Source organism: Schistocerca serialis, chromosome 5 (assembly GCF_023864345.2).
Source record: "Schistocerca serialis cubense isolate TAMUIC-IGC-003099 chromosome 5, iqSchSeri2.2, whole genome shotgun sequence".
In the NCBI taxonomy this organism is placed as follows: domain Eukaryota; kingdom Metazoa; phylum Arthropoda; class Insecta; order Orthoptera; family Acrididae; genus Schistocerca; species Schistocerca serialis.
In genome coordinates this window covers 138,829,779-138,844,131 of record NC_064642.1, presented here as the reverse complement: position 1 = coordinate 138,844,131, position 14,353 = coordinate 138,829,779, and the positions used below count along the sequence as shown (strand labels likewise).

General features: G+C 40.7%; 1 protein-coding gene across 1 annotated transcript in view; it reads left to right on the top strand.

Moving 5' to 3' along the window:
• Positions 1-8,849: 8,849 nt before the first annotated feature.
• The window catches only part of LOC126481421 (nucleoporin Nup43), a 200,520-nt gene continuing 195,016 nt past the window's right edge, over positions 8,850-14,353 (top strand). The window contains exon 1 of the mRNA XM_050105162.1: positions 8,850-9,085. Within this exon, the coding sequence (XP_049961119.1) occupies positions 8,975-9,085 (111 nt within the window). The 5' untranslated portion in view covers positions 8,850-8,974. The remainder of the gene's footprint in view (positions 9,086-14,353) is intronic.

Below are 14,353 nucleotides of genomic sequence, written 5' to 3'. Positions count from 1 at the left end.
TGTGTAATGAAGAGTATGGAGTATGAGATGTTTGAAATATTGAAGTATGTCATTTAGCACATGAGCAACATCTGTTTGCAAGTTATTTGTAGGTATACATGTTTATCTGAAGTATGCTGATAAAACAAGGTGTAACTAATGAATAATTAGTAATTCATGTATCCAATTAGCTATCAGAGTCAATTATGGTTATACGTAGGTCAAGCTTTAGAAGCAGAATTCTGGCACTGAGTAATGAATGACAATTATCCATATAGTGGATTTAAATTAGTGTGAATAGAACAGGAGATATTGTACCTCTCATCTAAGCTTTCTTGATAACAATTCACATATGGAAGTGATGTTTGGCAAAATGAAATGATCAGTAGTTTAAAATTTTTCATTGGGTGACCACATTAGTTGTAGTGTTGCAAATAATTATGTAAGACATGCTTAGCGGTACAATGTAGCATTTAAATTTATAGATTCTGTAATGAACAAGTTGTGAATTTCTTCCTTAACTTTTATAAGTGTTGGCCAAGTGAGTTATAAATTAGAGTGATAGTAGTATGGATGGCACAAACCCCGCTGAAAGGACGGCATACCAAAGGGGTAGCTGGCATTCAATGTATAAATGTCATATTTTGTCTCAATTTCAATTTGCTTGTGTTAAAGATTTAAATAAGTTGTGATTTTTTCTTCCTTAACTTTTATATGCGTTGGGAAGGGAGTTATAAGTTAGTGTGGTAGTGGTATGGACGGCATGAACCCCGCTGAAAGGACGGCATACCAAAGGGGTAGCTGGCATTCACCTAGCTGTTTTCTTGTCTTTGCTGTAGCAATAAGTTGTGAATTTCTTCCTTAACTTTTATAAATGTTGGCCAAATGAATTATGAATTAGAGTGATAGTAGTATGGATGGCACGAACCCTGCTGAAAGGACGGCATACCAAAGGAGTAGCTGGCATTCAACTAGTTTCTTTTCTTGTGTTTGCTATAGCAAGTTATAACAGATATGTAGTTAATGACTCGTACAAACCTTTGAAAGTGAAAAGTTTTTGGAAATTTTTGATAAGATAAGTTTACAAAAAATATTTACCATGCTATGTTACGTAAGTAGGATTGATGTTGTGTGTTATTTGGACAATGCCATATTTTTGAGATGTAATAACTTTTTGTAGAATATTATTGTAGAGGCAGCCCACTACCGGAGTCAAGGATTTTCTTGGTGATTGTAATTTCATTACTTATTTGCACTGTGTGTTTTGTTCATATGTAGTGATGTCTAATTCCCTAGCCGATTCTTTTACGCCTGTGGCTTCAAAGAAGTTTTCGAGGGCGGGGATGTAAGGGGTCCGTAGGCCCTTACTATAAGTTTTGCGACAGCACAGGTCGACAGGACAAACAATCGATAGTGTGTGTCAGGTTGCGAGAGCGAGAGCGAGTGTTGAGTCAGTCAGTGAGTAGAGTGGGACCCAGGCTGCGGGCCGGGCCGTGGGGCGGCCGGTGGCCGTAATGCAAGGCCGTACCGACAAAGGGGGTGGCCATCGCCGCGGTTTAACCCCTTTTGTGTTAGAAATATACGGGAAAGTGAAAAAGTATAATTACTAGTGTGATTCAGTGACATTTTTTGTGCCGATATTGTAATTACGCGTCTACCGCGCCGGCATCATTTGGATTGCAGTGTTGGATTGCAGTGTTGGATTACAATGATGGAAATTGCGTGTGACGATAAGGAATAACGAAAGGGCCTGTGCTGAGATTAGCCGTTATTAATTCTGTACGACGAAGGCAGTGGCTGTCTCCATACCTTGTGTTTTTGTGATGAATATAAGTCGTTGATTAATGAAGCTGTGTTGTTGTTCTTCTTGGCACCAGACATTTCTTTATTACAGCATTTGAGAAGGACAAAAATGGAATGTAACATCTCCGTAGCAGTCCAACCCGATTGCCAGCCCATTAGGTACACAGTCACATTAATTATTATCTATTTGCTACTTTTCAGATCCCAATCGAGCGGGATAAGTCAGAAGATTAAAAGGGAGTGTTACAGTGGGGAATTGTAGGACGCCCCTAGATAGGTCAGGGGTGCACTACACAAAGGAAGCGGCTACTCGGGCAGCAGAGAACTTGTGGCGTGCACATGGAGTTTTTTTCGGCAGTAGTGCGAGGTGTCCTGATGAACACTCACCAGTTAACGTGCATGCAGGGAAATCAGGACATGCTCAGTGTAAAGACACTTTAGCTATCAAGATATTAGCAGTAAATTTTCAGAGTGTTCGGAATAAAGTTCCTGAATTTACTGCCCTCCAGGAAGCATGTGACGCGCAAATTATTCTCGGGACCGAGACCTGGCTGAATGCTGAGATAGGAAGTTCTGAAATATTTAGTGAGGGTTGGAATGTGTATCATAAAGAGAGATTAGACAGTGTAGGAGGTTGTGTCTTCATTGCAGTTGACAAAAATTTTGTGTCTACTAAGGTCGAAGTAGATTGTGATTGTGAAGTTATCTGGACACGTTTAACAGGGCTAGGGGAAATAAAGTTAGTTGTGGGGGGGTTATTACGGGCCACCAGGTTCTACCGTGACAGTTCTAGAATCATTCAGAGGGAGTCTACATTCTGTATCGTAGAAGTACCCGGATCATGCTTTATTAGTCAGAGGCGGCTTCATCCTACCTAGTATAAACTGTGATGTCTACGGATTCATTACAGGTGGTACAGACAAGCCGTTGTGTGAATTACTTTTGAACACCATATCCGAAAACTGTCTTGAGCAGCTAAATCGACAGCCAATGCGTAATGGAAATATTTTAGATCTGGTAGCCTCAAACAGACCAGACCTCATCAACGGTGTCAGTGTTGAGACAGGGATTAGTGATAATGATATTGTCATTACGACTTTGGTTATGAAAGTTAAAAGTCGGTCAAGAAGGCTAGGAGAGCATTCTTACTAGAAAGAGCAGATAAGCAGTTGTTATCATCCCACTTAGTAAATCAATCGACTTCATTTACTTCCAGTACGATGGACGTGGAAGAATTATGGGCAAATTTTAAACACATTGTAAATCACGCATTGGACAAGTATGTGCCGAAATAGTGGGTTATGGACCGGAAAGACACACTGTGGTTTAACAGCGCAGTTCGGAGCATGCTCAGGAAGCAAATGCAGTTGCACTCACGGTACAAGAAAGATTGGGAGAATGAGGACAGGCAAAAGTTAGCGGAGATTCTTGCTGCTGTAAAAAGAGTGATGCGCGAAGCATTCAACCACTACCACCGTCATACCTTAGCAAAAGATCTTCCTGAAAACCCAAGGAAATTATGGTCTTATGTAAAACCGGTAAGCAGGCTGAGGGCTTCCATCCAGTCACTCACTGATCAGTCTGGCCTGGCAACGGAAGACAGCAAAACGAAAGCTGGAATTTTAAATTTAACATTTGAGAAAACTTTCACGCAGGAGGATCATACAAACACACCGCCGTTTGAGTCTCGTACAGATTCCCGTAAGGAGGACATTGTGATAGACATCCCTGGGGTTGTGAAGCAGCTGAATGGGTTGAAAATAAATAAATCACCAGGTCCTGATGGGATTCCAACTCGGTTTACAGAGAGTACTCTACTGCATTGGCTCCTTACGTAGCTTGCATTTATCGCGAATCTCTTGCCCAACGTAAAGCCCCGAACGACTGGAAAAAAGCGCAGGTGACGCCTGTTTATAAGAAATGTAGAAGGACGGATCATCAAAATTACCGACCAATATCCTTAACATTCGTTTGTTGCAGGATTCTCGATCATATTCTCAGTTCGAATATAATGAATTTCTTTGAAACAGAGAAATTGCTGTTCATGCATCAGCACGGCTTTAGAAAGCATCACTCCTGCGAAACGCAACTCGCCCTTTTTTCACATGATATCTTTCGAATCATGGATGAAGGGTATCAGACGGATGCAATATTCTTTGACTTCCAGAAAGCGTTTGACTCAGTGCCCCCTGCACACTCCTAACTAAGGTACGAGCATATGGGATTGGTTCCCAAGTATGTGAGTGGCTCGAAGACTTCTTAAGTAATAGAACCCAGTACGTTGTCCTCGATGGTGAGTGTTCATTGGAGGTGAGGGTATCATCTGGAGTGCCCCAGGGAAGTGTGGTAGGTCCTCTGTTGTTTTCTATCTACATAAATCATCTTTTGGATAGGGTGTATAGCAATGTGCGGCTGATTGCTGATGATGCTGTGGTGTACGGGAAGGTGTCGTCGTTGAATGACTTTAGGAGGATACAAGATGACTTGGAAAGGATTTGCGATTGGTGTAAAGAATGGCAGCTAACTCTAAATATAAATGTAAATTAATGCAGATGAATAGGAAAAAGAATCCTGTAAAGTTTGAATACTCCCTTGGTAGTGTAGCGCTTGACACAGTCACGCCGATTAAATATTTGGGCGTAACATTGCAGAGCCATATGAAGTGGGACAAGCATGTAATGGCAGTTGTGCGGAAGGCGGATAGTCGTCTTCGGTTCATTGGTAGAATTTTGGGAGGAAGTGTTCATCTGTAAAGGAGACCACGTATAAAACACTAATACGACCTATTCTTGAGTACTGCTCGAGCGTTTGGGATCCCTATCAGGTTGGATTGAGGGGGACATAGAAACAATTCAGAGGCGGGCTGCTAGATTTGTTACTGGTAGGTTTTATCATCACGCGAGTGTTATGGAAATGCTTCAGGAACTCGGGTGGCAGTCTCTAGAGGAAAGGAGACGTTCGTTTAGTGGATTGTTACTGAGGAAATTTATAGAACCAGCATTTGAGGCTGACAGTGGTACAATTTTACTGCCACCAACTTACATTTCGTGGAAAGACCACAAAGATAAGCTAAGACAGATTAGGGCTCGTACAAAGGCATATAGGCAGTCATTTTTCCCTCGTTCTGTTTGGGAGTGGAACAGGGAGAGAAGATGCTAGTTGTGGTACGAGGTACCCTCCGCCACGTACCGTATGGTGGATTGCGGAGTATGTATGTAGATGTAGTAACCTCTGACTTTCACCTGTTGCCAAACAAAGACATATGCTCTCCAAGGCCATGAAATCAACTGGAGTTTATTGCCCAATTGTTCAGAAATATTCAACATATTTCAGGATTGAACAATGTAGTGGCAGACTGTTTGTAGCACATCAACGCCATGATGGAGACAATCGATCTCACATGTCTAGCTCAAGCACAGCAGACTGACCAAGAACTTCAAGACTGCCTCAATGACACTACAGCAGGCCTGCAGCTCACACTCATTGACTTACCAAAGGCAAACACTATGGTGTATTGCGACACCTGCGATGGAAAAACTCGCCCGTCGATTCCGGCAGAAGTATTTCACGGTCTCCATTATTTACGTCATCCTGGAGTAATGACGAAGCTTGTATCCAATCGTTATGTGTGGCCTGAGATACAAAAGGATTGCCATCATTGTCTCATGCAAGCGTGAATTGTTAACACAGCAAATTTCAAGTCATGTTCACGCACCAGTAGGTACAGTCCCGAACATGACCGAGAGGTTGACCCACATACATATTAATATTCTGGGACACTACCAAAATCAGGTCAACGATACTTATTAACTGTTGTTGATAGATTCACATGATGGCTGGAAGTTATTCCTATAAATAATATGTCCCCTGAGACGCCAGCTGCCGCGCTTATATCTAACTGGATCACTCAGTTCGGATGTCCACTCCATATAATAACTAACAGAGGACACCAATTCAAGTCCAGTTCGTTTACACAACTGAACAAGTTTTGTAGTGCATCACGTCATACAACAACGAGTTATCATCCAGCCAGCAATGGGATGGGCAAGCAGTGGCACAGGTCCATTAAAGCCACCTACGTGTATCAAGAATCATAGTGGATGATGGTTCTACCATTAATTCATTTCAACCTTGGCACCATAAGCAAGCCTGACATTGATGCATCTCTTACTAAATCAGTCTGTGGGGAAACGCTATGGCTGCCAGAATAGTTTGTCGATCTGGGTGCCTTGACAGGAGATATATCAAAATCACTACATTTCAAACACATTTGAGAGATCAGATCTCCACATGCGACCACAACCATGCCATGACATGACTGCATCATGACATGGCATGCAGCAAACGTTCATCCAAAAAGAGACGCGGTGTTGCACCCGTGTCGCACTATGCTCATACCACCACACCTTGTAGCAGCAATACAAGATAAGACAGTGTGCATTTTGGTTAATAGCAAGAGAAACACTGCCTGGTGGTTTGGTTAAACCTGCGTTTGTCTTGCAGGAATCTTTAGATGATCACTTTTTCCTATACTGATCAACACTGTCATCAAACAGGAGATGTGGTCCAGACACTGGGTGCTCTTCCTGACAACATTCAAGAATAGCACCTGAGACAAGTAATGAAGATGACATTCCGCTTCCACATGGGGAGGGGGGGGGAGGGGTTGTATAGCGACAGGCAGTCACACAGCTGTCGACTTGTGATCAAATAAGTGTTTAATGAGTGGCAACTGAGTTAGTGCACTGTCCACTAGGAGCGCTGACTTGTGGTTACTCATTGTCATGGCATGTGGGCATTCTGTGGTTTTTAAGCGTTATATTTTAGATTGTTCTGTTGTTGGCCACTTTCTGAGTTGCTTGTTCTCTAGTGTCTGTCGACGAATTGTTCCCTCCAGTTATGTTAATTTTATTTTCATGTTTGCTTGTAATTCCTGTAATGTGGGAGCACTCTAATTATGGAAATAAAGTGTACCATATGTAGGAGCCACCTGAAAGCAATTCTTCCACAATAAGAACATGAAATTAAGCTGCAGGCCTCACACACAGCAAGACTTACAACAAGGCTGCATATAAATCCAGGTTCGCACAAGTATGAATGCCTTACATATGCATCCCCTCACCACTAACCTTACATGCACATTAGCGTTTCCACACGTTGAAGTTGGGAATGCTGCTTACGTGACTTTCAGGATGACAACAAGTGAAAGTATTTGTATGGTAGGTCAGCAGCTTCTAGCTGGAGAGTTTGCAGTGCCGTTGACGAAGAAAAATCGAACACACAAATGTTGGATATGGAAATGGGCATCTCACAAGAATTGTTTGGGAACATCCAACATGCTAATAAGGAATTGGTTAATAAGTGAATTGGGAAATTTTGAAGATTCACTCTCTTCCAGATAATGTAACTTCAAAATAAAGTCTCACTTCACATCTCCAGCTTCACAGTTAATAATTTTCTTTTCAGCTTGAGTATTATGAACTAATTTTAGCATATGGCATGTATCAAGAATTGTATGAACATTTTTCAGTTTCAGTAGGTGCCCAAGATTACTCATTGTCAGTATGTTCACAGTATGTTGGCAGCAGCAGCATTCCATGTCACTGACCTCACAAAAACACACACAGAAAATAATTTCGACTTACAATATCTCATAATTTCTGTCATTACATCTGATGATAGTTTATTCATAAAGAAATATGGAATTGGGCACTTAAACTTTTCAATATATCGCACTATCTGAAAAACTAAAACTTCAGTAGCCATTTCTTCTGCATCTATATTCACAATGTAGCCCAAATCAACATAGCCTTTATGCACTTTTTGTTGTTGTTCCACTCAAGCTGCTTCCTAATTGACATACTATCACAAATAATTACACACTCCTTAAGATATCGTTCGTCACTGGGATTATGTTTTAGATAGTTGAAAATCTCTTGTAAATAGCCAGGTTCACTATTTGTTGATGACACCCAACCACAAAGGATATTAGGGTGGGGCAAAAGAAATATAGAGCGTACAAATCTATATGCCCTAGACGAATAGAAATGCAGAGTGAGTGCAAATTGTTTGGTCAGTTCACTGTCTCGCCTGGTTTGCTTCTTTGCATCACTGTTTCTGAAATGGGTAAGAATAAAGTCTAAAGGAAAGGCACTAAAACGTTCCTGAAGTGTACTTTCCAGGTTGTCATTTACTCAGTTTCTTTTATTTTTCAGCACTGTAATTAATTCTGCCAGTATTTCCACGCCGCATAAGTTTCATCTGCAATCGCCTCATTTTTTTTCACTTAAGGGCCACAGTTCTGTGAGAGACATCAATCTGAACAATTGCATTGCACTTCTCATGGTTGCTATCGGATTCACACAACCTATTTGTCGTTTGCAGCTCATTCATTCCCTGAAACAAAATTAAAAGAATTCATCAACAACAATTACGAGGTACTAGAACTTTAGAAAGAGACACTAACAACAATGTCTATACTTATTGCTAGTTAAACACATAGTTTTACCTCAGATACCGATAATTTATTCCTAACAAGTTGCCTTCTCCGACTGATTTTCATTTGCAAATGACCTGGAAAACTGAACAAACTTGGTATGGGGTTATCCTTCATCAGCTGTCTATCAGTTCCCCATCGAAACATGCAGCTGTCTTTTGTAAAGTGTGAAATACAAATGACGCTATGTTTCGATGGAGTCCAGTATTCCCTTCGTACTTCATGCACTCATTTTTTAAGAATTCTAGAGCGAGTGATGAAAATAAAAATAATTTAGATAGCTTTTTACAGTATTTCCCGAACAGTAATTCATTTACCATATAGCAAAGCATATGTAACTTACAGGTGAAATTGAGTACCACTTCCTGTTGTTCATCGATTACTGCAGCCGTATGCAGCATAACTGTTGAAACTGTTTGTTTGAAAAAGGAACAGATGGACTTCAAAGTCACAAGCAGAAGAACAATTGCCCCGCTACAATACGCCGACTCCACCAAAGACCTTCAAGGTTTTCTAGGCAAAGACGCCTCTGTGTAGTCTCTTCAGTTAAGTATTGAGCTCACTGATAAAATTAAATGCACATTTAATTTCTATGAGTGTCTGCTACTGACGCTAATATCTTTGCGAGTGGCGGTAAAAACTAAATAGATTTTACGAGTGAAAGTTTTTACCTTGGTTTTTGCAAAAACTTTAAATATGGATGATGTTCAAGCAGTATTTGTCGGGGAAAAAATAAATAAAGTAAGATGGAAACCCGAGGCTTTATCATGTTCCAGCTATTTTGTTACTGGCAGTTGGGATGAACAGGTATATGCTCAAGTGTCTGTCTGATTTGACATGGTTTTCGTGCTGTGTTTGGTGCATATATATTTTACAGTAAAACTGACGCTCTAAAGTTTATGCCCGTATTTGTCAATTCAAATTAATCAGAACCTCCGGCGAAGGAGAATACTGCAATTGTGATTTAGCTAGAACGACGCTCATCGGCTTTGCCTTGTCACTGCAGTTGTATTCCATTGTCTTAATTTTTTGTTGCACTGTGTAGACCATATCCGAACAGGGGGCATCTGCAATCGGAATTGCTGGGTATGGGATTCCGCTTGCAGTTGCCCAGTAGCGGGTGCCAAATTCTCTGTCACTCGAGTGTACCATTTTAAAGGACACAGTTACACAGGAAAGTATTCCAAATCCCATTATTTGCGCACCAAATTTTTGGCAAGGTCCAGTCTCAAGACCACACAGATGTGGATACGTCTCACTTTGCCAAAAAATGAAACAATGTCTATTTGCACATAGCATGGTTGTCAACAGTGAACAGCTAAAGAAATATTTAAGACACATGACATGATGGTGATTGTTCTCGTAGCCACCATCGTGTTGTGCACTTTGTATGGCACGCAAGGTTTTGATGATGAGACGAGAACCATGCACACACATCTGTTGCTATAGGTGCACTTGAGAATGGCCCATGCCCTGAAACTAGAAGTACAGATAAAGTAATTAGGAATACGGCCTGGGTGAATTATGTTTGTCTTCAAATTTATTGAGGCTCTGGTGCCCACTCAAAAGGAAATACGTAAGCTTACACTCACCAATGGATGCAACATAGTTTTTTCATTTTAATTGGAGGGTAAACTTCGTGTCACCATGTTCTCTGACCAGAAAGGGATGATGTTATGGGAGCTCCAAAGCTATTAATATCAATCCTCAGCACTGGAAGATGTGTTTTTCCATGGCCATGTCTGAAAAAATGAAAGTCGTTATGTTGTTAAGATGGCTGGCATTGGTCACATGTCTTCAATCTCACTTCAGATGTTTGTTATGAATCCTGGGTGTGTGCATGTAGATGTGAATGATGAGACGGACACTCTCAGAAATTGCAGAGACTCCCCATACACGAGCTCTGGAAAATCCAGGATGGAATATAACAATATTATGAAAAGGAAAGTTGCTACTCACCCTATAGCGGAGATGCTGTGTTGCAGATAGGCACAACAAAAAGACTGTCACAATATAAGGTTTCAGCTAAAAAGGCCTTTGCTAAAAATATATGAGATGCAAACACTCTCTCTCTCTCTCTCTCTCTCTCTCTCTCTCTCTCTCTCTCTCTTTCCCCCCCTACCCCCCGCCCCCCCCCTCCACACCACACACACACACACACACACACACACACACACACACACAAAAATGTGATTTTATACCGTGTATTTGGCACAGCACTGTTCACCACCCCTGCCCTGCTATCCCTTCCCGCCCCAGCCTCCTCGTTACACCCACCCAGTTGCCATTCCCATCACGCACTGCTGCTGCTGCTGCTGCTGCTCCTCGCTGAGTGACTTCAGCTGCCAGAGGATGCAGTTGTGTGTGTGTGTGTGTGTGTGTGTGTGTGTCGTCTATTTTTGGGGTCGACCGAAGCGTCCGATCCCACCCGTCGGCTTTGACCCGTGACGTAAGGCTGTTGTGATAAGTAGCAACTTTACCTTTTCATACATAATCTCTGCAACAGATGCCTGACAGTTCTCTGGCAATGCACTGCACAGGTTCAGCAGTAGTGGCCAACTACTGACTGTGTAGGCATCAAAGATTTGGTCGTATCACACATGATGGTAGCCCTAAGTGAATGGTGAGAGCGCTGTTCCATGCCATTGAAAGCTGCCTAACACTATTCTGTTCTTATAATGTGAATGCCATAGCCACACCAGGTTACAGGATACTTGTTCTCACAGTGACAATCTTGATTGACTGTTTTATTCTGGGCTAGCTATAATGCTCTATCCCAGCGGTTCTCAAGCATTAGGAGACCATTAGGTATACTTCTGAGAAAACTCAGTTCTTAGCCAACATCCCAATAAAGTTTGTTAGCTGGCAGTAAATGAAAAGTTTAGATGGAAAAGAAAAAAGAAAAAAATCTAACACCATTATTTGTAAATAAATATTACGTGGCAAATTTAAAAGGAATAAAACATACAGATTTATTGGATTTTTCGGTAAGGCACGGACGTAAACATTAAGCTTCGCTACCGATCAATTTATTACCATAACCGTATTTTCTGCTTTCACATTTGTTGACTTCACCAACTCAAAACCAAGTTGTCACCTTCCAACCTAACCTAGACCTCGGGCTGTGCTACAAATCAGTCTGTCACCACAACCAAGATATCACGGGGCCCAATACGTAACTTCAGCCATCAGTGAGGTGGTTTATACTACAGCTTTTTTGTGACACGGGTTATATTTGGTACACTGTCAAGTAACATACATCACAAGCTATGTTTACCGTTCTTTCAGTTCCTCGCTTTTTTGCTAGTATTGTTGAATGTTTCCTTTTACACATGGAAGTTGTGGTTTTTTGGAATTGGTATCCTTAAGACCTTTTTTTCCAGTATTAGATGCCAGTGACCAACTTTTCACCCATATGTCACTTCATCACCACAGTCTGTTTTTCAGTTTGTTTTCTTTACAGAGCCCAAGTAGTTCAACTTTGGCTCTCATTTCAGTACCTAAATCTATTTTCATCCCCAGAAAAAGATTTTTACAATCCAGGAATTTATTTTCGGTTTTTCAGATGAGGAAGGAAGGTGCTATTATATGTTGTTACTGATAACAGGTCGACCGAAGCGTCCGATCCCACCCGTCGGCTTTGACCCGTGACGTTAGGCTGTTGTGGTGTCACAACGGCGCGGAATTTAGTTTGTGAGAGTGGCGTGTTTGTAGGTGTCATTTTGATGCGATCGGTGGTGCTCTCTGATGGTGTGTTAGGTGATGTTTTTGGCTTAGTTTGCGAGTGTGGCGTCGTGTGTGAATTTTGGTAAATTGCTTTTTTTATGTCTTTGGTAGGTATGGATATGACTGACGGGGTGAACAGGTTTCGGTTGTCAGCTATGATGGGGGACAGTGCGTTGTCTCTAATAAAATTTCTTCAACTATTCGGATTTTTGGATGAAGTCGTGAAGTGTTCAGTATGTCATGAAGAAATGAGGCTTACTTAAAGTTCCGGCGTCTCTGACCATGTCGTAAGGATAACGGGTCAAGGGAAGTGTTCGATCCCACTGTGTGGCTGTGAATGTTGGTATTGGTATCGGGAGATGTTTTTGAGCTATATAGGTCAAGGGAAATGTTAGATCCTAATTTACGGGATCGGGAACTGCTGTTGAGCTATATAGGTCAAGGGAAGTGTTCGATCCCAATTTATGAGATCGGTAGCTGCTGTTGAGCTATATAGGTCAAGGGAAGTGTCCGATTCCAGATGATATTGTGTTTAGTGGTATTTGGGGAGTTGTGTGATTTTGGTTTTTTTCTTCATTTTGCGTGGTTTTGTATGGGGATGGGTGTCTAAATTTGTTTATATTTAGTTTGCCCCCACCCAAAAACCCCCTATTTCCCGTGCTTGTCCCGTTAGCGTCATTAGGCTTTTTGTAGAATGTGTGTGTGTGTTTGTTTTTCGTCCTCATAATGTGTACGTAACGACTTTATATGCGCCATATTGGAATCGTGGTTTATGGTCGTTTCTGCCATATTTGTGACGTCATGGGTCAAAGCAGATGGGCAGGATCGGACGCTTCCATATTTCCCTTGATGGACAACAACATAAATGAAAATGAGACAAAAAATTACTTGGCATGCGTTGGACAAGCTAAATAAATCTTACATTGTGTCTAAACTGATAGCTTAAGATCCATGTGTATCCCCACTTAGGAATTATGTACTACAGATGTGAAAGCCATTCAAATACTGATGTTTGCTGTGTGAGTAGGAGATACATGCATAATAGGAATTACTGGGTAACTCGTGAAAACCAATATATTAACTACATACACGCTCTGCAGGCCACTTTATGGTGCTCGGCTGATGATACCCTAGAACCCCTGCTAATGATTCTCTTTCTTATTACACTTGCAAAAGCAAGGAAAAAATGACTGCCTGTATGCCTCGGTATGAGTGTTATTTTTCATATTTGTCTTCATGGTCCTTATGCAAAATTTACATTGGTGTGAGAAGAATTGCTCTGCATTCAGCCACAACTTACAATTCTTTAAATTTTCTCAGTGACATTTCATGTAAAGAATGGCGTCTTTGCTCCAGGGTTTCCCATTTAAGATCACAAAGTAATATTCACATATGAATAAAACACACAAATAACTAACAGCTCATCTCTGAATTTCTTTGATGTCTTCCTTTAACCTGATCTGGTGGAGTTCCCAAGTACTTGGACAGTACTCAAAAGTCACAGTAGTGTTCTGTAGGCGGTCTCCTTTAAAAGTGAACTAGACTTTTATAGAATTCTTCTAGGAAACTGAAGTTGACTATTCACCTTCCTGCAACCCACTTTACTGGCTCTTTTCATTACAGTTACTTTGCTTTGTTACACACTATGTATTGAGATTTAATTGATGTGGTTTTTCATGTACCACACCACTAATAGTGTATTTGAATGTTACAGGGTTGTTTTTCCTACTCATCTGCATTTTTCTGCCATTTATCACACCTAATAGAAGTTTTGTCTAATATAATAATAAATAAAAGGTCTGTAAAATTAATAAGTTAGTTTTTTTGGAATGTGTAATCAATAATTGATTAGTCAGGATGAAAGCTAATGAAAAGTAAAATAAATTTAAATATCTCATTCGCATACACAAATCACTTTCTTTATCTTTTTTATCTTTTTTGTTGTTTGAAGTGAAGAACAGTAGACTCTTAACGTGCTGGAAAAACGTTTAGTTTGCGATCTTAAAATCTCAGGGGAATGGAAAATTGTCTTCTCGCCTTGCGAGAAAATTCAGATCAGTCCTAAATTAATTTCATAGGTATCACATTGACAATGTAAGAAAAAATGTAGCAAAGCAAAATCTGTAACATTTTATAAAGTGGGGATTGATAACCGTTACTATGAAATGAAAGTGGAAATGCCAAATTAAGCAATTTGACAAAGTAAGTTTTTTATACAGGCATCTGACATCTCAAACACTAATCTCACCGTTTTGAACAAAATTAAGAATTGTGCTGTATTTCAGTGAAACACGTAGAAATTACAGTAATCTCAGCTCGATTCTGGAGCGAAAGAAAAATGTTAATAGT